This window comes from Rissa tridactyla, chromosome 2, assembly GCF_028500815.1.
Source record: "Rissa tridactyla isolate bRisTri1 chromosome 2, bRisTri1.patW.cur.20221130, whole genome shotgun sequence".
Lineage (NCBI taxonomy): Eukaryota > Metazoa > Chordata > Aves > Charadriiformes > Laridae > Rissa > Rissa tridactyla.
In genome coordinates this window covers 166863918-166888578 of record NC_071467.1, presented here as the reverse complement: position 1 = coordinate 166888578, position 24661 = coordinate 166863918, and the positions used below count along the sequence as shown (strand labels likewise).

General features: G+C 50.7%; 1 protein-coding gene across 1 annotated transcript in view; it reads left to right on the top strand.

The window, feature by feature from the left end:
* The window catches only part of SETD2 (SET domain containing 2, histone lysine methyltransferase), a 74806-nt gene that overhangs the window by 321 nt on the left and 49824 nt on the right, over window positions 1-24661 (top strand). The window contains exons 2-3 of the mRNA XM_054192958.1: window positions 15430-15445; window positions 19431-23872. Of these exons, the coding sequence (XP_054048933.1) occupies window positions 15430-15445; window positions 19431-23872 (4458 nt within the window). The remainder of the gene's footprint in view (window positions 1-15429; window positions 15446-19430; window positions 23873-24661) is intronic.

Sequence of the window (24661 nt, the reverse complement as noted above, 5' to 3'; positions counted from 1 at the left end):
GGCCGGGACACGTCCGCACTCACCGCCCGGCCTCCCTCGGGGAAAGCGGCGGGGGGGGGACGACATTTTTCCGCACCTTTTTTATTAGTATTTTCCCCCCGGTGTGCGGAGGAGGTACCGAGTCCCGGCTGTATTTCGCCCCTTCAGTCCCCCCGGCCGGCCCCTGCCCTGACCCCATTTTCTGACAGGAGGAAGGAGCCGGGCAAAAAAGGAGGCGGGGGGGGAGTAGGGGGGAAGCAGTCCTAATGGCCGGTGAACTCCGGTTCTCCTCTGCGCTGGGGATTTTCACCGACACCCCCCGACATCGCTTTATTCCAGCTTCATGCCTTCTTCTCAGCCAGCCCTTCAGTTCCTGCTGGTAGCGGTGGGGTTTCTTTCGTTCTCTCCCCCCATCCCCCTTCCTCCTCCTTGTTGGTTCTGAATGCTATTTTTACATTTTTTTAGACTTCCTTGGCGAAGGATTGGGGTGCCTGGTAAAACTTTGCGCGTGCGGCATCCCCGACATGCGGCTGGGGTGGAAGGAGGCAGACGCCCGGCGTGCGGCACCTCCGTGCCACCGTTTGGACTTGGAGGCAAAGCTAAAAATGGCGTGTTTTTAACCCAGGACACCAGAGCAAACCTTTTTTGAGCGAAGGCGACAGAGTTCCGCCTGTGCCCACCTGAGGATCTGTTTCAGCTGAAAGGGTGCCTGCGGCCCGGCCGTCTAAAATTAGGGAGAGGTGGAGGATTTCGTTTTGAATTCAGGTTGTATTTTGCTAGACATGGCTCCTGCCTTTCTCCCCGGGACAGGAGAGCCTGGAGCCAGCCCTGCACCTGATTTACTTGAGCTTAACCCCAGTGGGGAGCGACGGTCCCATCCTGAGCCACCCTCCGGGTTCAAACGACTTTCCTATCCGTCCAGAAAGTTTTAGCCTCATTTAGGCATTTCACCTTTTTAGTTTAGAGCGCCAGGGGATCCTATCCCCAGGGGCTGGGGTGGCATTTGGTGTCAAACCAAGCGTTCCAGCCAGCGTGACGGTTAAAAGCATACACGTTATATCCTGCTGCCGCTTGTTGTCTAAAACGATCTGGAGTGTCGCAAACCCAGACGCTTGAAAGAAGCCAGAGAGTGGTTTGTTTTAGCAGCTTTTTAAAAGGAATGCTAATTTATTGGTCTGACTTTAGGGGTTTTCTTGGGGCGGGTGTTCCTGGTTGGGTCTCTGGAAGCTGTCGGGAGGCGTTCGGATGTTTTTAGGAGCCGTGTCTCCCCATGCCTGCCTCGAAGCCTGGTGTTCCGCCACGCGCCTGAGTCGCCTTCGCTGCCTTGTTGATGGCGTGTCTTATTTAGGACGCGCTCTTCCCAGCACGTGTGCTTTTAGCTTGAGAAAAGGATTATTTGCAGTCGCTCGGCGGTGGTTTTCTTCAGAGGCGGGGGTACCTGGTGCTTCGTCATCTCCTTCCCCGCTCTTGAATGTCGCGATATTAGAAATGTCTTGTACGGTGCGTCCCAGGAACCGCTTCGGTATTTCCAAAGTGCGGTTGGTCGCTGTGGTGGAGAGCGTAGTTGAAAGCAAACCGTGGCGGCTGCGGGACATTTGGTGCTGCCAGCGATGGTGGTTTCCCTCAGCCCTGTGCCTGCTGTGGGGTGTGACGAAGAGGGGGTCTGTGTGGTTCGTTTTTTGGAGTAATTGTCTTTGTAGCTCGTAGCGTTGGAGTTGTGCTGCTGCGAGACGCGGGGGCTTGGAGGGCGCTGGTCGCAGCCCGGTGACACAAGCAGAGCCCGGTAAATGGTCAGGCTCAGCCTTAATTTTCATGGGAATTATTCACAGAACGGTTTGGATTGGAAGACACCCTTAAAGATCATCCAGTCCAACCTGTGGGCAGGGATGTCTTCCGCTAGAAAAGGTTGCTCGAAGCCCTGTCCAATCTGACCTTGAATGCCAGGGCATCATTGTTGCTGAGGTGGAGCTCCACACTGGCTGTAGGAGGTGGGATATGGAGCCGGGGAGCTGGACTACGGGCGACTTGTGTACGTGCTGATGGAGTTTACCAGAACTTTCCTATTAGCGAAGAAACCCCGTCCAGCTTTCACCTGGTCGGTCGCTCTCCGCGTCCCACTCTGCAGCCAGAACTGAGGTTCTTGAGAACTTCAGCGTCCAGCAAAACCAGCTCGCCTCCCCTCTTTGGGTGCTCACGTTGGGGCCAGCCTGAGTCCCTGAGCTCGGAGCTGCTACCAAGCTCCATGCAAGGTCTTCAGCTTGTCCGTGGAGCTGCCTGACGCCGACCTGGATCTACTTGATGGATGTTTGTGTCGTAGGCTGCGAGCAGAAGAAACTTCATCTCTTCGTGCTGTTGCTAGAGTGGTGCAGCAGATGCAGCCAAACCTGCGATGAGTGAGTGCTTCCTTCGAGAAGACACCGAGATCATCCCTGGCCGCTGCCTTCCGAGGGTGGAGAACCCTCTCAAACAAGTGACACGTTGGTGGGGTCGTGGCGCGGGGCGAGATGGATTGGATTGAGAGTCCCAAGGAGTTCTTCAGCTGGTGTCTGCACGTTATGATGGAAACCGAAGGTGCTGCAGCAGGTTCCCTTGCACACCCCATGGCATGAAATATAAATATATTTCATATTTATCCGCTGCTGCTTCTGTGCTCTGCTGCGGGTAGACCTCCCCAGCTTGAATGTAGCTCCATTTTGGGGGAAGATGGTCTTCCTGCCATCCCGTGTCTCCGCAGGCCGGTGACGGTGGTGGAGCTTGGTGGCACTCACGGGTGGTTTGCTGGGGTCGGGGTTTAGGGCCGGTGCCTTTGAGAAACCCAATGATTTTGTTAATGCGACTCGATGTGGATTCAAACAGTCTAAAACTTCAGGGTTTTGGTTGTGGCTATTACAGCGTGGGGTTTTTTTTCATGCGCGTTGCAGCTGTGGAGACTCGTTGGCCGTTCACCGTTTGTGCCACTTTGGGACTTGAGCACGTTTTGCTTCTCGTAGGCATCTGGATTCTATTTTCTGCTTTCCTCTAGGGAAAACAATCGGTAACGCCAGTGCCCTCGGCACAAGGCAGAAGCTCCTGGCAAACCTACTGTGGTTAAATACCCAAATTCGGGTCCTCGAGTATGTTCCAATCTGTTGGGGAGACGCTCGTGGAAGGGAAGGCTCAGTTTTACACCCGCACCTCTCTCCGAACGCTCCTCCCCTTTATTAAGGAGACTAATGATGGTCCCATGGGGTGCGAAATCAAGAATAGTAAAGGAAAAACTCGGTTCTCGCTGCCCAAGAGTACCTGAGGGTTTTTCAGCTCTGCGCATAAGCCTTAATGGCTCTGAAAAGTCAGTTTATTTCAAGAAAATTCTCTTTATACGTTCAAATTTCTCTCAGTCGCAGGAGGAGACCTTCACCTGCTCCCCTGGCCGGCCAGTAAGTTATCAGACAAATTTCTCACTTGGGTTTATTATTTTTGACGTCGTTTTATAACAGTTCCCAGCTGGACCTGAACTTTCTGAGGCTGTTTGCTTGCGATGGAGCCGAATTGAATGAGGTCGTTGATCTCCAGGTTGGGGATCTCCAAGAAGGAGACGTGGACGCCGTGCAACGTTGCCCGTTCCCTTCTTCTCTTGCCTTTTTCCTGCTCCATCCACAGTGCGTTTTCGGTACCGTTGCCCACTTCTCTTAAAAATGAAGCCTGAGGGTCGTAGCTTTGCTCTTGGAGAATTCGTCTTCTCCCTGGTTTTTGGTACCCAACTTTGCGTCTTCTTACCCTTGTTGGGTTTTGAGGGAGGAGGACCTCTTCTTGGCTTGGCCTTCTACCCTGGATTCTTCTGCAGCTTCCATTCACCGCTCCTCTTCCATCTGCTTGTGGTCCAGAAAGGCGCCGTGCATCACAGGCAGGGTAGATCCGCAGCGTTCGGCTTCAGGGGAAATAAAAAAAGGGAGGAAAAAAAAAAAAATAAAAAATATGGGTCCACGTTTTCACTTGGAGCCGTTGAGATCCCTGTGGTTTCTGCCAATCCAGATGCCTAGAAATTGGGAAAGCGTGCATTTTTCCAGGCGCTGGCTGCGTGCGAGCGGGCTGGGAATACTTTTTCCCTTTGGTTTTTCATATTTTAGGTCCGTGGATCGGCGGCGTTCCTTTACGGTGGAGTGAGTAAGGATGGAATGATGCGTGCGAACGGGACAGGGAAAGTCACGGCCTTGGGATGCCTCCCTGGAAGGGTGTGCTCCAGCCGTTGGGTTTCTCAAAAATGAGGAAATTTAGCAGCTGTAGGCTACCCAGGCAAGATATTTTGAGTTCCGAGTCATTCCAAGTACCTTTAGTCACCCGGACACGTGCACGGATAATTACACACTCCGCACTTAATATGCAAGAGCGGCTAATATATAAACTCGGCTCTCCTAAATACTACGCTTAGGTGATCCCACGGGAAAGAGGTGGAGGAATCCCTGGTTTTTGAAAGGGAAAAGGCTTTCAGGTGCTTCTCTTGCCTTAATTATTTCTCGTTTTCCCTCTGCAATTGAATATTTTCCTTGCAGTGGCTCAGAGTGGGTAGGTGACAGCCTTCCGTCGACGTCCTGCGTTAGAGACCGGGTGACGTAATTCTAAATATAATTTGTTTGCGTGTATATTTAGACAGAGAGGGAGAGGGGGTTTATAAACGCCTATTTTTACTAGGCGTAGAAACGTAAAGAAAAAATCAATGTGTTTGCCGCGTGTATTTGACCTTTGTCCCGATTAATAGACTGGCCACGTTTGATTATTTAGGGGATTATTTAGATTTATTAACGAGACGAGCCAAGGCCCGGATCATCGCTGGGGGTTCAACACCGACGTCTGCGCAGCCGCGCGGGCCGGGCCGGCAGCAGCAGTGATGCCGTTCCCATTTTACAGCGTCCCGGGCTATGCTTCGTTTTCCTTTTTCCTTCTTTTCCTGGTAGGATTCATTGAGGAAAAAGTCTTGAGAAAGTCAAAGCGCGGCTCTGGTTTTTTTTTTCCGGTTTGGTAGGACACTTGCTGAAAAAGCTTTATTTTCTTTGTCGTTGTTTTTTTTCCTGACTTTTCCCTTTTTTTTTTTATTTTTTTTTTGGTAAACCTGCATAAAAATGCTCCATCCCTGCAGCAGCCCCTCTCCAGCGAGCCTCAGCCTTTCGGGATCCATCCCGGAGGCTGCCGTCCCCCCCCAGAGCATCTTCCTGAGAGCCCGGGGACGTGGAGCGGGACCTGAAATTGGAGAGAAAGGTGGGTCAGGAGTCAGAATTTCACCCCAAATATTGAGGAGGTTTGGGGCTGGGGAAGGAGCTGGAGCCTGAGCGATGTTGGACCTTAAAAGACCGTTTTCAGGCCCAAACGTGGATTCCTCAAAGATTTTACACTTTCCACGTTGTACTTCTACTCCCGCCTCTCTATTTGAAATGCATCAGCGGAGGTTTTGCAGCCAGAAAGAAAAAGCGTGGCCTTTTTTAGCAGAAAACAATTCTTTTTAACATTTACAGCCTTCCGTAGCATCGACATCCGACAGAAAAAAAAAAACAAAAAAAACCAACCAAACAACAAACTCCGGAACGTGTCGTTTGGAGTTTTCTTGACGCTGCTCATTCCCAACTTGCACTTTTTTTGCAGATTCCTGGTATAAAAGAGGCTGAAGGGGGGATCGGATTTATCCGTTCCTGCGATAATTTCCCTGCCTGGGAGGGATCACCTTGGGTTTAAGCATCGCCACAGCAACCGGGGGCAGGTTTTCCCCTCGTTAGCTCTCGTTTCTTCTCGCCGTGTTAAACTGGGTTTAATCTCACTGAAATAATTTGATTTAAAGCTCTCCGTTTGCCGGGAGTTGGTGTTAACGGGGGGAGCTTGGGTTTATTTTCTTTTATTGAATTGAGAGCGGCTCCCGAGATGGCTCCTGCCGCCAACTTAACCTGCCGGGCAGGTTTGGTAATAGAAGATTAAACTTCATCTATAATCACGTTAAGAAATAAATACGTTAAGGATTTTATATTGAAGTGGCCACCTTAAGCCGGGCTGGGGCGTTGCAGCGTTTTATTTACGGCACTTTTTCGGGGCGCGCGGGGCGAGGTGCCGTTTCTGCCCCGTGAAATCTGAATTTAGGGACCACCCGACGGTGGGAAAGCATCTTCTCGTTAAACCTGGGGCGAGTTTAGGGTAAGGACGGGGCGTTTTGCGAAGGTCGACTTGTAATGTGGCGAGTTACGGAAGCGTTTGGCGGCACGTGGCGTGTCTGAATTATAAGGTGATCTCGGTAGGGTGGCTCAAGGTGAAAAAAGTAAAGTAAAAATGAAAAAAAAAAAGTAAAAAAAGTCCGCTGAAATAGAACGTTTTTAGCTCCGTGTGAAGCTTTTAGGGGACATCTTTCACGAACCTCTTCTGCTCGGGGGGCGGGGGACGGGACTGCTCCCGCCTGATGCCTGTTTTGGGGAGAAGGGGATACTGGGGACCACGAAGGTGACACGTCTCCACGCTGGGTGACGCGGGTGGCATCCCCCTGCGTCCCAGCGTGGCCAGCGCAGATGTTTCCACCTCACCCGGTGCCACCAGGCTCATCGGGACCTCCCCGTCTCCTCCCACCGGTGCCGTTCGCCTTCTCCTGCCAGCAGGTAGACTTCCAGCAGGTAGACTTCCGCGAGCCCAGCCCGCCCTCCAAAACGGGGCGAAATCTTTATTTTCCAGGCGTTTGAGGAGACAAAGGTGCCCTGCAGTGCCAGGGGAGGGGGCGGCGGGGGGGGGATGTGTCATGCAGGCTGGGTGATGCCTCGAAAAGGTCAGTTTGGGAATTTGCTCGCCCGTGGAAGGAGAATGCGGCAGGTGAAACGGGGTGGCGATCCCCGCTGCTGATGGTGCAGGAGGTGATGGAGGGGTAGAAACCCCCCTGGTCCAGAAATACAGCGGGCGAGGAGATGGGGTGGGCTCGGCCCTGCGGAGCGAGTCCTTCCCGCCCCCAACCTTGTGCCCTAGAGGCAGGGGCATTACCTTTCTCCTCTGTCTGGGGGGGGGTAACCCCCTTTTTTAGCGCACAGACCTAATTACCCAGAGCCATCGCTCAGGTCAGATGAAGCCTCAAAGTCTCTGCGTGTCCAGCTGCTCATTTCTCCGCCAAGAGTGAAGCCCCGTGCTGGCGGCCGGTAGTAACGATTGTAAGTCAGCTTAGATATTTGTTTTTATTACTATTATTATTATTATTATTTAAAAAAAAATCGAGCTGCTTTCAGGTTCCTCGCCTTCCTCTGCTTCCCCCTGTCGCTGCGGAGGAGCGCTTCAGAGGAGCGTTGGTAGAACTGGGAGCCTCGCGTCGCGCGGAAGCTGGCCGTAGCCATCTGCTTTTCATCCGGATTGAAATACTGAAATTATTTTCCTGGTAGCGAACACCTTTTAACTTCGTTAGAGCAGTTTAGTTCAGCGCGCGCCGAACTTTTTTCCATTTTGCAGCCCGGTGGTTGCACGGGATGGGGATTTGAGGAAAATTTAAAAAAAAAAAGCTTTTTTTTTTTTTTTTAATTTTCTTTTTTTCCTCCTAATTCCACTAATTCCTTTTCCTTCCAAGCCTGGAAATGATACCGGTCAATAACCTGGCGGCGCCTGCAGATGCTGCGTCAAAGGTGACCGTCCCCACCGGGCTACGACAGCGGACGCCGGACGCGAGAGGGAGTTTTGCAGGAGGCTGGCGCTCGCTTTTCTCTCTTTTTTTTTTTTTTTTTCTTAACGAATTTGTGTTTACCACAAATCTGCAGCGGTGTTACAAGACATTGGCTGCTTCTGGCTGGTGGCAAGCAATTTTGGCTTGTGGGGCCGGTATCCCCAGAGCATGCGGGTGGGGGTAGCCGGGGTGCGTAAGCCAAATTTAATCCTAAAAGCGGTTTCGCCCTGGTAGAAATGGCTTTGGTTTATGGTTGTACCGTGGAAGTGCCTCCGCTGAAACCAGCTGCAGGCTCTCGCTGCTTCCAAGGCTGGTTATAGATGTATGAAAATGCCCGAAAAGCCTGGAAATAAATAGAGATGGGAATGGGAGGGGGGGGGGCAGGTTAAAAAAAGTGAGGAATGGGGCTCCCCGCCGTAGTGACTTGAGGTGGGAGCCGACCCCGAGCTTTTAACCCCGGCTGTGGGAAGGAGGGTTTTAATTTCAGCCTTTCGAGGGGTGAGAAATTGTGAGGCGGCGTTTTAAATTGTGAGGTGAGGATGATGAGGGAAATAACGAGCTCGCCTTCGCCCCCGCTTCCGAAAAGCCGCCCTGGTTTGAATGGTTAAAACTGCTAAAAATGGGTAATGTGGGTGGGTTTGGGTTTTGTTGGGTTTTTTTTTTGTTTTTTTTGTCCATCTCGCCCCTCCGTCCATCCCACCGAGTGGTACCCCACGGCGGGGGGGGGGGGAGCCTTATCTCGCCATCCCGCATCTTCCCCCGCTTGATGTTCCGGGGGGGGGGGGGGGGTGTGTGATAAACCCAGCCTCGTCCTTCCCCAGGGGCGAGGACAGAGGGACGACTCGGGGACGCGCCCGCATTTTGGGAGTTAATTGCATCAGGTAGCGGGGGGCGGGGGGGGGGAAGGCAGTTTAAAGAGTACCTGGTAGGTGCGAAACACCGCCTTTTTGGGGCTGTTTGGTGTCCAAAGGAGGTGCTTTTGTGGCCGGGATTACCTGAAAAGCGACTCCATTTACATTTTGATGATGGGAAGCTGCCGCTGAAATCTCTCCTTTTCCCCCCCCCCCCTTTCCGAGAGGAGGAAGAACTTTTGCGGGGACCGATGCTCCGGCGGCGCTGAGCCGGGAGCCGTGGTTTCGAGGTAAACTCTGTGTGTGTGTGTGTGGGGGGGGGGTTTATGCCTTTTCTTTTTGGCACCGTCGCTCTCCTGTCCCCCCCATCCCACCTGGCCTCATCCCTTCCCGTGTGGATGCTCTGGGGCTGAGCCCCCCCCGCCATGGGCACGGCCTGCCTTCTCATCGTCGCCGCTCCAGACTTCGCTTCTTCTTTAGCGGCGGTGAGTTGGGGAATTCCCGGGCAGTTTTAGGGAAAGAAGAGGATCCCGCGATGCTTTTATTGGAGCAGGAGACTGGAAACCACTGGAAATTGGTTGGTGGGTTTTTTTTGTTGTGTTTTTTTTTTTTTTTAACCGGCTCTTTTTCCCGAAGCAAAAGACCCTCGCTTCTCTAAACCGCTAATATTACTAACGCACAGATAGCTAAATAGTTAATAAATTAAGCTTTAGCCAAAAAAAAAACCAAACCCAAACCCTCAACCTGTGGCTTTCCGCATGCTCCTGCCGATGTCTCGTTTCTCTGCCCTCCTTCCTTCCCAACAGGAGCAGCAGCAAAACCAAATTGTTTTCAAAAATCATCCTTCCCCCCCCCCCCCCCCCTTTTATTTCTTTCCCTTCTCTTTAGGGTCCGGTCGCCGGCGGATGGACCTGCCCCGGGAAGTGTCTGCCCGGGTTCCACCGGACCCAGGGCTCAATTCCCAGTTTGGGCAGAATTCCCTTCGCCGGAGCTTTCAGCTGGCAAAGAACAGGCATTTTAACTCATGCCATATATATATATATTTTTTTTTTTTTAGCCTATATTTTCCCCAGCTGCGGAGAAGGGGGTGTAAAATGCTCAGAGTAAGAAGTTTATAGCGCCGTGAGTTTTCCGTAGTGTGTTGTCATGCCTCTCGGATCTGCTCCCGGCGGCTCTTCTCCAGCCACCCTGGGTTGGCCTGAAGCGGAAGCTACAACAGTTGAGTTTCTTAACATCCCTCGTGCCATATTAAAATGGTCCGTGAGAGGGTTTTTTCTTGATTTGTACAGTTAATTTCACAGGGGGGTGTAGTAGGAGGGGAGCGTTCACCGATGATTACAGGTGGGTCCATACGTCAGTCATCTATATTAAAAGAAAAATCCCTTTCTGGCTCGTTTGTGACCATGCGGGATGTCGCTTGGCCCTTATCTTTTGTAAATGAAACAAGAAATATTTCTTTTCAGCCATGTTCCGCTCCTTGTTTTCCCGGCGTCTTCAGTCCTCTCTCTCGCTTCTTTCCTCTTTCAGCCGGGGAGAAATGGCATCTCTTCCCCAGCTCCGACCTTAAAACTCCAAACCCGGGGAGAACGTTGGTTGTAAAACCAGCAAAGGCTGGTTTGGGGAAGGAGGGGGTGGGAGAGCGGGAGCTGGGGGACGTGCTGCGGGGCCAGGTACGTGCACACAGCTTGCCTTGACCTCATTTTCTGGCCACCTTGGCTTGGTTTCAAACCTTCTGTTTAAATAAGGTGATTGATAGTGATTCCCAACCCCCCCCCCCCCCGCCACTCCTGGGTGCGCTTTAGCCTTTCCTCTCTCTGTGGCTTTTTGGGGGAAGGAGCGGGATTGTCTATTAACTTCCCTGCTTTTTTTTTCTTTTTTTTTTTCTTTTTTTCCCCTGGTTGTACATTATCTGGCGGTGCGGTATTTTTGGGACACGTTTGGGCGTTAAAAGCGCAGCACTCGACAAAAGAATTCGCTGCCGTTTAGCGCCGTGTTTTAGCAAATCACAGGGATCGTTGCACGTTTGTCCTTGGTTTTTTTTTTTTTTAATCTCTAGTCTCTCTTATTAGAAGTTTCTAATAAGCCGAGCAGGCGATAGCACTTCAGGCCTGTAGGTATTTTATGAAATCGTTGGGGTTTGAGGGTGGCAGGAGCTGGAACGAGAGCGGGAGCGAGTGAACATCTACGGCGTCGTGGTGCACGGTGTGGCAGCAGAAGCCGGGAGGTGACGCCTTCCAGCGCTGGGCCGGACCTTACCCTTTCTGTCACCAAATCTGCCGAGATATTTCCTTTTTGGCTTTAGGATCTTGCTGGAACTGCGAGTTTCCACCCGAGGTCTTGGTATTTCCTTCTGGTTGGCTCAGCCCCGGCGTTGCCGGTGAAGGTTGCGGTGGTAGGTGCTGGTGGATCCATGGGCAGCTCTGGAAGTCCATCAACGTCCCCCAGGCTGGTGGGACATCTCTGGCCAAGCTGGGCTAAACAAAACAATCTGGAGGTTGGGATTTCCTCGGGGTGAGTGCTGAGGATTTGCATTTTGTTGCCTTTCTTTGGAAAAGAAAGGTAATTGCCCAGGTGGGTTGGCTTTCAGATGGACCTATGCTAATGCCCGCACAACACCCCCATCGGTTTAAAGCAAGGTGTGCTGATGCCTCCTCACCAGGGGGCTTTCTGGGCCCCCAGGGTTGTTACTCTTGCAGATGTTTAGATAAGAAGAGCTTTAGGCTTCCAGATTTTTGAAGAGCTTTAGGCTTCCAGATTTTTCTCTCTTAAGAAGAAAAAAGAAAAGAGAACACAGGGCAGGTGAGGCTCTTCCAGCACTTTTCATTTAGGCTTCAGAAGCCTGAAGGCTTTTTTTTTTTTTTTTTTTTTGGTTTGCTTTTTTTTAGCATAAGCAAAACCTGCCTGTAATTCAGATTACGATGTGGATTACGCTTTAAAGAGGAGAGGTGTCTCCTTCGCAGCTGTTTAAGCATCTCAGAAATGCCGGAGCTGCGGAACCTCAGAATTAAAATACGACCTTATTTTTTTATTATCATGCCCGTGCCAAACCTGGGACATTTCCGTGAGCGGGAAAGCAGAAGGAACAACAACATGGAAAAAGAATGCCCTTATCAGGCCACTGAGAAATTTAAAATATAAATAATTTTGGGTCGAAATGTGGATCCATAACCTTAAAAAAGCCTTTTGTGCAGCTGCCAGCTCCTCTGTGCGTCGCGGGGATTTGGGATTTAGTCGCTGCCGCGGGTTGGTGTTGGGTTCAGTCGCGCGTTTGTGGGGTGTGTGCGAGCGCGTCTGCCTCTTACCCCACCAATATTTCTCCTTAATTAATCAGCTCTGACTCCCAGACTGGCTAAATTGGTCTTTTAAATTCTACTTTAGGCGCAGACTGATTTTTTTTTATTTATTTATTTATTTATTTATTTATTTTTAAAAATACTATTACATAGGGCTGCTGTAGGTAAATAAAAGATGGTACAGTTCCCTGTTTTTGTTTTTTTTTTTTTTTTCCCTTGCATTTTTAAAAAATTTATTTATTAACCACTTGTCTGTAGAGGTCTTTGGTTTTGCTTTGAGTTTTATTTTGGGTTTTAACAAGCCCTTCCTTGTGAAGGTCGCAGAAACGAGCCAATAAGCGCCCAAATTCAATGCTAATTTTAATTAAGTCTTCCTTTTATGTACCTGCAGAGAGCAAGGTGCGGCCGGAAGGAAACAAATGGGATTGATCTAAACCTCCGGGGCTGGAAACCTGCTGGAAAACCTCTGGCTTGTGCCTTTGGATGGATCCCCAGCTCCCGTACGCTCTTGTTGTGCCGGGTCTCCTGCGTGCTGGCTCCTTCCTCAGGCTTCTACCGGGGGGGGGGGGGGGTCGGTGTGGGGGGGATTTTATGTAACTTCAAACCCAGCGTGGGGGGAATTTGGCAATAGGTTTTCCGAGCGAAGAACGGCGTGTTCACTAATTTTGGAAATCTATTTTTATGTATATATATATATTTTTTTTTTTCGATCTGGGGCGAAGGAAGAGGCTGTAAATGGGAATGGGATCCATAACCGGAGGCAGGTACCTCCTTTATTAAGGTATAATTAATATATTAACCGGCGCGAGGGCACCCGGAGCCAGGTGGGACAATTTGCTGCTGCTTTAGCTGCTGATGGAGGGGTAATTCGGGAGGGACGAGCGTGTAACTGGCTGAAATACCTCTGCAGAGAGGGAATACTGCTGCTCCGAGAATCCCTTCTCCGTCCTGTAGGAATTAAATTGTTCATATAGGCATCTAGGAGTACACAAGGTATTACCAGTAACGTCACATCTGCTTCGTTCGTACATACTTTATTTTGAACAGCCAGTTTAATTCATGCAACGTCATCTTTTTTGTCCCTTCTTAACTCTTTCCTGCCTTTTGATATTTTGATTTCTCCCTTGCCACCCTTTAAGCTGCTCGAATTTTAGCAGCTTTCTCCCCTCCGAGGGCTGAGGAGTCTCCCTCCCGAGTGCTTTTGGAGCACCAAGATCCTAACGCAGCTCACTTTCTCCCGCAATATTTTCTCTGGGATGTGAAGGATCTCAACGAGCTTTTTCTTCCTCTTCAGTGTATTGCAGTTTTCTTGCCGTGCCGGTGCTTTGCCGTCCGCCTTCGTGGAGCGACTCTTTTCCAGGCGGCGGACGCTGAGGCTCCTCTGCCACCGTGGCGGTGTCTTCTTCGGGAAATCCGGTGCCGCAAGCTTTGGGCAGGATGCTGAACGTGGAGCTGGCTGGGATCCTGCCGCGATTCCTGCTGTTTTGTAGGCATGCCCTCTTGGAAGGGAAACTTTTATTCTTAGCTTTTGGGTTTTGGAGACGTCTGCTTTGCGCACTTGCCAGCATTTTAGCTTCGTACTGGTTTTATACAAAGTTTCGGCAACGAGAGCGAAACCGGATTGCTAAGAGGAATTATTTCCTTTATTCTTACAGCATATATATTATTATATACCTATTACAGATATATTGCAGGATATATATTACAAATACTAAACTTCATTACCTGTCTCGCACCATAGAGCTACTTAAATCTGTGTTCTTGTCTATAAAGAGACGGTTCTTTCTTTTTCTTTTTGGTTGAGGACCATCGGCTTTCGTCTGTTGGTTGTTATTCTGTGCTGTATCACAACTCGTCTGGTTACGGACGTGTTGAAAATCTTCGTAGAATCGTTGAGGTTGGGAAAAGACCCTTAAGATCATCGAGTCCAACGTTCATGTTGGGTCTTGGCTGGGCTAGACCTCAGCGCTGTTCTCAGCCCTTGTCAACGCTTGCGTCTGACGCTCAAAAATACCCGATTGTCAACAACATCGGTGTCCTGGAAGTCTAAAACTCCACTTTTTGTGATCCTAAAGATGAAACCTCCTTTTATACACTAATTGGTGTCAAAGTGCTGTTCTGGGAGGGCTTCTGACCTCCTCTGCGTCAGCGGTGTTTCGAATTCATGGCTTGCTTAACCCCCTTAAATCACATCCGTGCCCTCGTGTACTCCGCAGCTTGCTTAAACTCACGGCTCGTATTTCCTCAACGAAAACAAGCCCTGCTCTTGCTGCCGTAAGAATAATTTATAGCCTATTAATAAGCTTTCTCAGTTGGACGTGAGCCTTGGTACAGGCAGTAGTATGTTACCGCTGGTGGTAGGTCTTTGGAGCAGGTTTCTCCTAATTCTCTGTTGCTGATGGTTTAAATGGGGAAATAGGTGGTTACTGCCGTGCCGTCACCGCGTCGGGTTACGCAGAAACTGAGACCTTTGGCTTTTGTTTTCCCCAGAAACTGATACTTCTCCATTAGCTGGTGTTTGAAGTGAAATCTCTGAACCTTTTCTGCAAGAAGTCTTTCACCGTCTCACCACGACGGCACCGAATTGTGGTGGAAAAGCTGATAAAATTGAGCAGAAGTCCGGCTGAAAGGTTCCCCTGTATCTCTAAGGTAGACGGGGAAAAGCTTCTCTGCGTGCAAGCGTGAAGGTTGGAGCGCTGGAGGGTGCTTTGGGACTTCTGGTAGAGGAAATAACAGCTGAAGACGGATGAGCTGTTGACATCTCGGTTTAGGCGTTTCGGTAACCGCCGAAACTTTTACATCTGCTTCTGTGGTTGTCTTTTGGGGGCCAAGGAACTCGTTGAAGCTCTCCCAGGTACGGAGCAAAGCACGGAGAGAGCAGTCCCGTTCCTCTTCCCTCTCCTTCCTTGTAGGAGAATCTGCTTTGCTCGTGGTATCGGAGTGCAGAATATAAGGAAGCGAGGAAAAGTTGGGCTTTCCCGTTGGCTCAGCATTGGCGTTGGTGATGTTGGGATCAAGGTGATGCTCCCCATTAGTTCGTTGTTGAGCGGCTAGCTGCCGAAGTCCTGATTAATTAGTTCTAGGCGTCATGGTAAATAGCCAGAGCCGCAGATCCATAGCAGGTCACACAGCAAAAAGACATTTTTAAGTATCTTTAGTTTCTGGCGGTGAGAGGCAGATGGTTTTACTGTTTCCGGTCTCCTAAGAAAAATACTAAATTCAAAAGAAAACCAAATTCAGCTTCCTACATCTCATTTTCAAAACTTTTATATCTGCGTTACGCCCGCAGCGTCTGTCGAAATAAGGTTCTGGCTGGTTTGCAGACCCTCAGAAGACAACGCCAAGACAGCAGTTTGCTGGAAAAAGGTTTGCTCTGTCAAAGTCCGTGCGGAATTTTTCAGTGTCCAAATTATTGAGCTTCAAAACTCTGCCGTGCTCCCCTTCGGAGGAGGTTGGCGTGTCTGCCTGACCCTTGGGTGACATTGGTAGGGACATCTCTTGCAGCAGGATTGTTCGTAGGGTCGGAGTTACCCTTGCTCTGCATCCCCGGGTCCGTCCCATTTGCACTGCCAGAGATCTAACGTTACGTTTCTTGTTTCTGCCTGATATTTACACCTTCTTTTTATCTTTTCTTTTGCATGTTTTCTCGGCTGGATTGCAATAGAGAAGAAGAAAATGAGGTGAGTAAAACTGATTCCTTTCTTGATGTAGCCCCTGAGGCATGCGTTGGCCCAACCTGGTTAGTTTGACCTGTGGGTTTGTCGAGTCGAGAGAGCTTCAGGGTCCAGGTAACGCAAACTGCAAGACTAAACCCCACTTGCGTGGACTGTATTGCGGCTGCATCAAAAAAAGTATGGCCAGCAGGGCTAGGGGGGGGATTCTGCCCCTCTGCTCCGCTCTGGGGAGACCCCACCTGGAGCCCTGCCTCCAGCTCTGGAGTCCTCAGCACAAGAAGGACACGGACCTGTTAGAACGGGGCCAGAGGAGGCCCCGGAGATGCTGGGAGGGCTGGAGCCCCTCTGCTGTGGGGACAGGCTGAGAGAGCTGGGGGGGTTCAGCCTGGAGAAGAGAAGGCTCCGGGGAGACCTTCCAGCCCCTTCCAGTCCCTCAAGGGGCTCCAGGAAAGCTGGGGAGGGACTCTGGATCAGGGACGGGGAAGGGTTTTCCACTGACAGAGGGGAGACTGAGATGAGATGTGAGGCAGAAATTGTTTGCTGTGAGGGGGGTGAGCCCCTGGCCCAGGTTGCCCAGAGAAGCTGTGGCTGCCCCATCCCTGGAGGGGTTCAAGGGCAGGTTGGACGGGGCTTGGAGCAACCTGGGCTGGTGGGAGGTGTCCCTGCCCAGGGCAGGGGGTGGCACTGGGTGGCCTTTAAGGTCCCTTCCAAACCGAACAGTTCTATGATCTATGATTCAAATCTGATGTTATCCTGGGGTGTCTCTAGCTCAGTGGTTAAATCCAGGAAAGAAGGGAACCACGTTCTACCATCTACACGCAGGGATGCGACAGCAGAGCGCGACAGTGCCCTTGAGTCATTCCTTGTAGGTAGGTGCTTTCTGCACCATAAGAAGATGATTATTTCAGGACCTAATCTGTGGAAAAAAAATAATTAGTTTTGCTATATATGGCTCAATGAATATAAGGGGAAAGGAGAAAACTTGGAGGGATTGGAGCAGTTTATAACATCCTGGCGTAGGAACGCCTGTTGCTAATAATTTTTGATGCTGTAGGACCGTATCTGGTTGTGCTGGTGAATGTACCCGTGTCCTCCTTCTGTTCCAAGCAAACGGAGAGCTGCAGGAGCTTCAATAATCACGTATCTCGCTGAATACGCAGAGTGAGCTCCTATTGCCTTTTTCTTTCTGCGAAATACCCACAGCAGCGTTCTGGGGAACGTTCCCTTTCTGTAAAACATTAAAGGAAGGAGAAACACCTCTTCTACTACAGCGCTTTTGCCAGTAATTGCTACCTATTAAATTTCCAAAGCTACCTGTGGAGTATGTTCAAAATTCTCTTAAGTCATGTTTGGTTTTTTTTTTTTTTAAAACTTGGTGTTATTTAAGAAAAAAAAAAATAATCCCTGGAAGGGTGAGCGCTTGAGGGTGAAACATTTGTTGTGAAATCTGTCATCTCTGCTGAATAGATTCTCAAAAGGGGAGGAACAGAAGCTTAGCGGCAAATTTTTTTGCCTTCGGGTCCTGTGTTTGGTGTAAAGGTGGACGTATCCAGACCCCGTTATTCGTGCGCGGGCTTGGATTTCGCGTCTGTTGCGCTCGCGGTTGGAAAGGTTTTGAGCAAAACAGCGGCGCGTTTCCGTAGCTGTGAATTTTGCACAGAAAAGAATTTCACGGAAGTTCTAGAAGGAAGGGAAACTCTTGAACCCTGACGCACTATATTTTATATATATATAAAATATATATATATATACAAAATTGGTGTAATAGATGAATCCAGTCTCTGATAAGAATTTGGATTCAGATTTGCGAAGACCTCCTTCCATTAGACATCAAGAGTATGGTTGAAGATGGGAACCTGCTCTCTTACTCCTCCCTTGTGCCAAGGCATATACACAGGTTGGGGTAAAAAGGTGTGAACTTCTGGTCACATAGGGATGATAATTGACCCAGCAAACCCCAAAACCTGATGTACCCTTGCTTTTCGGGAGGCCGAGCCCAGCATCCTATGGGAGACTGGTCTCGGTGGCATTAAGGCGCGTAGAAAGTCCTACCAAAGGGGCCGGACACTTGATTTTGTCCTTTCTTCTTCCGTGAGTTAGTTTATATACACTTGGATATTAGTCTGTGGGTCACTTCTGATGTGTGGATTTTAAAAACAAGGATAGTATTTTAAGCGCAGCTTTCTAAAAATGGTTGTGAGACAGTCGTGGAGAGAGGAAGGTGTTTCAGTCCCTGTGTGGACAGGGACTTATTTTCAAGGTCACTGTTTGGGTGCCTTTTTAGCCGTGGCACTCGTTTAAAAGCATCCGTGAAATGGCACCCGTATAAATAACACCCATTTAAAAGGAGTGCCTTTTCTTTTTCGCACCCATTTTTTCCACAATGCAGCTCATCATCTGCTGGTGAAGATCGGACCTGTGCGGGGTGCTGGGTTGGGTGGCCAAGACTGATCACGGGGCGACCGTGGTGTGTTTTTTCACAACTACAATAAAACCCCACGCGTTTCGTCAAAAAACAAGGATGTTTTTGCATACGCGACGTCCAAGGCTGCAAATAGAATGGGATGGGGTTGCCATTCCACCGACGCCTTATTTAATAATTTACTGTGGTGCCTTTAGCCCGAGCAGCTCGTGCATTGTTTTACAAAAGTTAAAGGATAACAAAATACGTAATAATTCACAGTGGGTTGCAGGAAACCGCTGCTGCCGCCAAGGATGCGTTCGCGCAGCAGTTAATGGGAGCGAAACCCAGCTCTGTACGGTTTTCATACGACTCTTTCTGTTGGAGTTGTGCTCGTCACGCAAAACGTAATTGCCCTAATGCGCTTTGGATTTGTGGAGATAAAGGCTATCGACAGCGACACTTTTGCGGTGCGGTCGGCAACCTCCCTCTTTAGGGATTGCGCTTCTGCGACACCGCTTTTGCGCAGACGAGCCCTGAGCTTTAAAATAGTTGGAGAAATGCTAAGACGGGTAAACAGAGGGTGATTTACGCTCCGAAAATTGCTAATTTGGGGCTTGGATAAGTACATCCTGTAAGGTAAGAGGTTCCCGTCTTGAAGGAGCTTTGTTGCTCTAGACGTGCTCCTCTTCCAAAGGCAGGGTTCAGCTGTGAGTGCTGTCACACCGGCTTTCTTGGTGGACATCCCTGAGCTCTTCATGTCCTAGAGAAGATGAGTTTCAGCTCGTTAACGTCAAAAACGAACGGGTTTGCTGCGGCACGGTCCTCGCTGCGAGGCAAGGCGCGAGGTGCTGGGCAGGAGACAGCAGAGAGCTACTGGTGAGATGCGCGTGGGGTGTTTTACGGTGTCCGTTGGCTTGGAGGTGACACGAGTCATCACGCGCCACTGAGCCCTGGTGGGAATTCTTGGAGGTCGTTATGTTAATACTGCTCTACGCCCGAGCCTGGAAACTTATTAGGACTTACTAAAGACTGAGATAAGGCTGTTGGCGGGAAAGGACGGGGCTCCAAGTTGCTGCTGTAATTCCTGATAGTCTGATTTATGCTGAAACCAAACGCATCCAGGTGCAGTTCTCCTGGGATGTGAAAACAAACGCACTTAGAGCTTAAAAACGCAGGATATTTTGTAGCCTGGGACCACAGAAGCAGCACAAATAAAGCGATACTATCTCTTCAGTTCATTTTATATGTTGAACTCTATCTCTTTTTTTAAAAAAAAATAAGAATTAAATGAAAAAAGGGCTTTCAGGTTGGTCATTAATAAGTCAATTAAAAAGCCTCAGCCCAAACCCCAGAGGAGGTTTGGCTCCAAACTGGAAATGACTGGGTAATTGATTTTGTTCAAGAGAGCGCCAGGCGCAGGAGGCCGCGCGGTTACGCTCTCCCAGACTGCAGCCCAGGGTATCAATTTCTATTTTATTGTCATGAAAAATTCACCAGGTAAAAGAAAATTGTTTGCTGTGCCTGTAGAATAGAGTTAAAACCCCAAAAAACCATTTCCTCTAACCTCATCTTCTCTTTCTTCGGCAGGGCAAGCCTGAAACCGTGCAGAAAGCTGGTTTTATCAAAGGCCCGGTGTTCAAAGGCGTTGCTTCCAGTCGCTTTTTGCCCAAAGGCACCAAAACAAAGGTTAACCTTGAGGAGCAAGGAAGACAGAAGGTGTCTTTCAGCTTTAGTTTAACCAAGAAGACCTTACCGAATAGATTTCTGACTGGTCTCGGAAACGAGAAACAAAATGAAGCTCAGAACTCCCCGGCAGTACCCCTTCAGCCTGACTTTAACCCCAAAAGTAAAATGGACCTGGGGGATGCCGCTGGTGCAGCTGAGGAATCTTCACCTCCCAAACCGAAGGTAGAATTAGGGAAGATCCATTTTAAAAAACATTTGCTTAATGTCACGGCGAAACCGCCGCCAGCTCCAGCAGCAACGCTACCGCCGCCGGCACCGGCTGTGGCACCGGTAACGGAACCGGTGGCATTGGCCGCAGACTTTCCCTCAACGCCACCGCCTCCCCCGCCTCCCCCGCCGCCGATGGCGTCGCTGGCAGCATCGTTGCCGGTTCCTGCAGCGGTCGCCTTACCACAACTGCCGGTAACGCTGATGTCGACGCTGTTGCTGTCGCCGCCCGTGGAAGTCGAAGTCCCCGTTTCGAAGGAGCCGTGCCACGTGGTACCTAAGCAGGCTTTGGAGCCGGACATCAAGCAGGGTGCGGTATCGCGCGGTTCAGAAGAACACGTAACTCAAAACACGCCTGAGCAGACGGAAATAACTCCGCAGAAGGAAGATTCCCATATTGGGAAAGAGGATGAGGTTTCCGATGGCTCAAAAGGTGCTCCCCTCTGCTCCCGGAGGCAGGGGTCAAAGAGGAAGTTCTCCCAGTCTGACGGCACGCTGCTGGGCTCCGAGTCTGACGAAGATTCGGTGAGGACCTCCTCCAGCCAGCGGTCACATGAGCTGAAGGTGTCCAGTACGGAAAAGGAGAGAGATCCCAGAAGAAGCTCCACGTCCCTCAGAGGTGACGACCTGGGGAAGTCCTCCTCGCGTTCCAAGTCGGACAGGGATGAGAAGTACTCGAGCTATTCAAAATCGGAAAGAGATTCGCGGTATGCGTCCTCCCGCTCTCGCTCAGACAGAGAGAGAAGGCGAAGCCGGTCTCATTCCCGTTCCCGATCGGATCGGGGCTCCCGAACCAGCTCTTCCTACTCAAGGTCAGAGCGTTCGCATTACTACGAATCCGACCGCAGGTACCATCGGAGCTCCCCGTACAGGGAAAGGTCGAGATATTCCCGTTCGTATGCTGACAGCAGGGCGCGAGAGAGCTCGGACTCGGAGGACGAGTACAGGAGGACACATTCCAGATCGAGCGACTCGAGGCGTACCTCGTCCCACTCCTCCTCCTCCTACAGAGACTCGAGGACTTCTTACTCGAAGTCGGACCGGGACAGCAAAGTCGAGTCGTCTCATGCTGACGTGGAGAGGAGAGGAAGGTCTTCTTCGAAAGCAGATAGAGATTCAAAAAGGACTTCAGAAAGTGAAGTAACCAAAAGGTGCTCTCCCCTTGATGAGCTTGGCTATCGAAAGGGGACATCCCATTCTAAGCCCGACAGTAATGTGAATTCCTCCCGTTATAAGTCCACCCCTTCAAAGACCCCCGCACCAAAGCCTGATAAATTTAAGAGTTCTTTCTGTTGTACAGAATCGATGGAAGAAATAAAACAGCATTCTAATTCTCTAGATTTAGAGACCTCTTGTCTAAAAAGCAATGAGATCAGGGTGTCCATTGCGAAAAAATTTGAAAGGGAAAAGACACTTTCTCCATTAAATCAGTTAAACGATTTGCCCGCTTTTAAAAAGGCAGATGAATCGAAAGTGGGTTTTGCTAACTCAAAGTCTGAGGAGCTTGCAGGAAATGAATGCCATGACAGTGTTAAGGAACAAGAAACTTTAATAAAGATAAAGCCCGATCAGTTAAGAACGTGTTTCCCCGTGGAGCTGAGTGTAAATGGGTCCCCGGAGGGTAGGGCTGATGGTTTGGCAACTTCCAGTGCCTCCAAAACAGAGGATGTCGCCCCGTCTTCTGACGATAGCCTGTGTCGCTCAGAAGCGTCGCCTGTCGTGAAGACGAGTCCGTCGTATCCGTTGCCATCTAATGGGTTTGAGAGCACGTATGCGTCTCAGGAGCAAGAGCCGGACGATTCTCGGGTCCAGTCCAGCGAGTGCAACAGCCTGTTAAGGCCAGCGGAGGCTCCGGTCCCACAGCAGCAAGGGGAAGCCATCGCTTTGCCCGTCGTGAATGTAGATCATACTAAAACCGTACTTAAGAAGCTGGATGATGAGGCAACTCCATGTGACAAAACCAAAGAACCGCTTTTTTGCTACGTTTCAGACGATGCCGACCCTGCTTTGTACCATTCGGAAGTCGAAATCGAAGCGGAACCAGCAGATTTAAAAGTTACATCTGAGACTTTCCTAGACGTGCAGGTAGAGCCGCAGACCGTTACGTGCGATTATGAGAGTGTGGAGGAGCTCCACTCAAAGTCTGTCTGTGACGATGAGCATGGACATCCTTCCCAGAAAATTAGCCTGGCGGTGGAGAGCTCAAGCCAGGATCCCTCCCAGGATGGCTCTTCCCCAAGGCTCAGGTCGGACCATCCTGTGCCGGAAGAAAGCGTCTCTTCCAAATGGGACGTGCCACCGCCAGATGGGCGCCAGGAGCTGCTGCCGCATTCGGAAGCCGAAGAGATGCTCGAGTTGGACGCTCAGCACATTGATCTCGGTTTGGCAAAAGGCAAGCCGTCGTTCAAAGATGAACATTCGTACTATTCGGAAGTGCCGCTGGAGCACCGTGGCAGAGAGGTCGTGGAAGAAAGTGCTGTTTCCACCGAGGGAGTTGGGACGGATGATTCGAGAGTTCGGTGTCCCGGTGTATTGGCCGAGAAGGAGGAGGGAAATGAGCCCTTGGTGGCTTCGGCTTTTCCAGACGCCTTGTTTCCCTCTTGCGATGTGATTGTCACTGCAGAAGAAACGGAGACGGTAACTCAAGCCCCGACGTGCGACAGCAGCGGCAATGCTGCCGAATTTGTTCCTGCTGGCCACGACGATTACTCCGACACGGGGGAGAGCGACAGTGAGGGGGGAAGTGAAGACAGTGACACGGAGGACTCGGATTCCGATGACGGTGCGCCACGGAAACGGCTCCAGTCTGTTGTGGTTGTACCGAAGAACTCCACCATAACGATGGAGGAGAGCAGCCCCGGCTCCTCACGGAGCAGCCAGGGCAACCGGCGCTTCTCCGACCACTGGGACGACGAGCGACCCGAGTCCAGTAGACCTTATTATGAAGAGAGGGTGGAGAACATGGCGAGTAAAAGTGGGCCACAAGTAGAGAGCAGATGTTCTCCTAGAGGGATGGAGAAGAGTCCAGCAACTTCTACCGAGCTCAGCAGGAAGGAGATGGAGGAGCTGCGGCCGGATCCTTGCCAGCCTCAGAGCGATGGAGTTGACAGTACGAGTCAGGCAGACCTGATGGCAGACTCCCACGGCAAACCCAACCCGGACGAGAGGATAACGTTGAAGGAGCTGATGGCCATTGGTAGACCCATCGGCCGACAAGACGAGCAGCCTTTTTGTCTGCCGGAGAGTTTCGAAAGCGCCGATAAATCCCGACACCAGATGAGCTCTTCCAAGCCAGACAGTAGGCAAGGGAAGGGTGGGCTTAACCAGTCTGGCCTCGGAGAATTCTCCAGGCTGGATGGTTTTCATACGACGGAGGATCTGGGTGGTTTGGGCTGGGACTTTTCCCAGCCGGAGAAGCCCAGTAGCACCTACCAGCAGCCAGATAGCAGCTTCGGGGTCTACTCGGGCTACGTTTACCAGCCGGGCTCGGGAGCGTACGGCGGCTCTCAGAGTTACTGGCAAGGCAATGGTTATTGGGATGCGAGGTCTGCTAGCCGACCTTCTGCAGTTAGTTATGAACGAATTCAAGGGCAAGTACCGGATTCTCTAACGGAGGATCACGAGGAATACGAAGAGGAAGACCGTTGGGATGATGACTGCAAACCTCGTTTTCCCAGCCCCTCGAGTAAATGCCAGGTGCCCGGGCAGAAGGAAAAAGGCTCGGTGCAGGCACACGAGATCAGCAGCAATTCGACCAAGGAGCCGGTGCCTGGGGGGGAGAAGAAGGAGGAGGTGAAGGTTTTGGAAAAAAACGATGCGAAAGAACGAGGCCCACCAAAAAAAAGACGCCCGGAGTTGGAGAGCGACTCTGAGAGCGACGTGGACTCGAGGGAGAAGAAGAAGGTGAAACTGGAGGGAGAGCAGGTGGAGACGGCGCCGCAGGACTCCTCCATGGTGGGTCGGTTGTGTATCATGGATGACTTCCGAGACCCCCAGCGCTGGAAGGAGTTCGCCAAGCAAGGAAAGATGCCCTGTTACTTTGACCTTATTGAGGAGAATGTGTACCTGACAGAAAGGTAACTGATTTTTTTTTTTTTTTTACCCTTCTTTTTTCCCTTAGCTATGGGAATTGTAGATTTTAACTTCCATTTGGTTCTGTGATAGCTTTTGTTATGGCCAAATTGGCATAAATTGGAGGGAGGGGAAGGGATCATAGAATAGGTTTAGGATGGAAGGGACCTTGAAGACCACCTAGTTCCAACCCCCCTGCTGTGGTCCGAGGCTGCCTGACCTCCCACCAGCCCGGGTTGCTCCAAGCCCTGTCCAACCTGGCCTTGAACCCCTCCAGGGATGGGGCAGCCACAGCTTCTCTGGGCAACCTGGGCCAATGTCTCCCATTCCCTATGTCTGGCAAAGCCGCTCGTAGAGGAGATGATATTGGACAACTGTCTAACCCCGCCCTGGGTCTCTTCTGAACAGAAAAACCAGATTGGGCCCAGACGGGCCCCAGTGATGAGAAGAGGTGGAAGACGGGAGGCTGTGGGGGGAGGATGATTTATTTATACGCTTTTCTCAGTCATCTTGCAGCATTCCCGTTGTCTAGTGTTGATTTGGAGGGAGGGGGAGGGATCATAGAATCACAGAATGGTTTAGGATGGAAGGGACCTTGAAGCCCCCCCAGTGCCACCCCCTGCCCTGGGCAGGGACGCCTCCCACCAGCCCAGGTTGTTCCAAGCCCCGTCCAACCTGGCCTTGAACCCCTCCAGGGATGGGGTTTGTTTGGGTCTAGTGTTGATTTGGGTGTGAGGCGGGACTTGCACAAGTGGGATTACTGGCATCAGCACTGAGCAAACGTGTTATTCTTG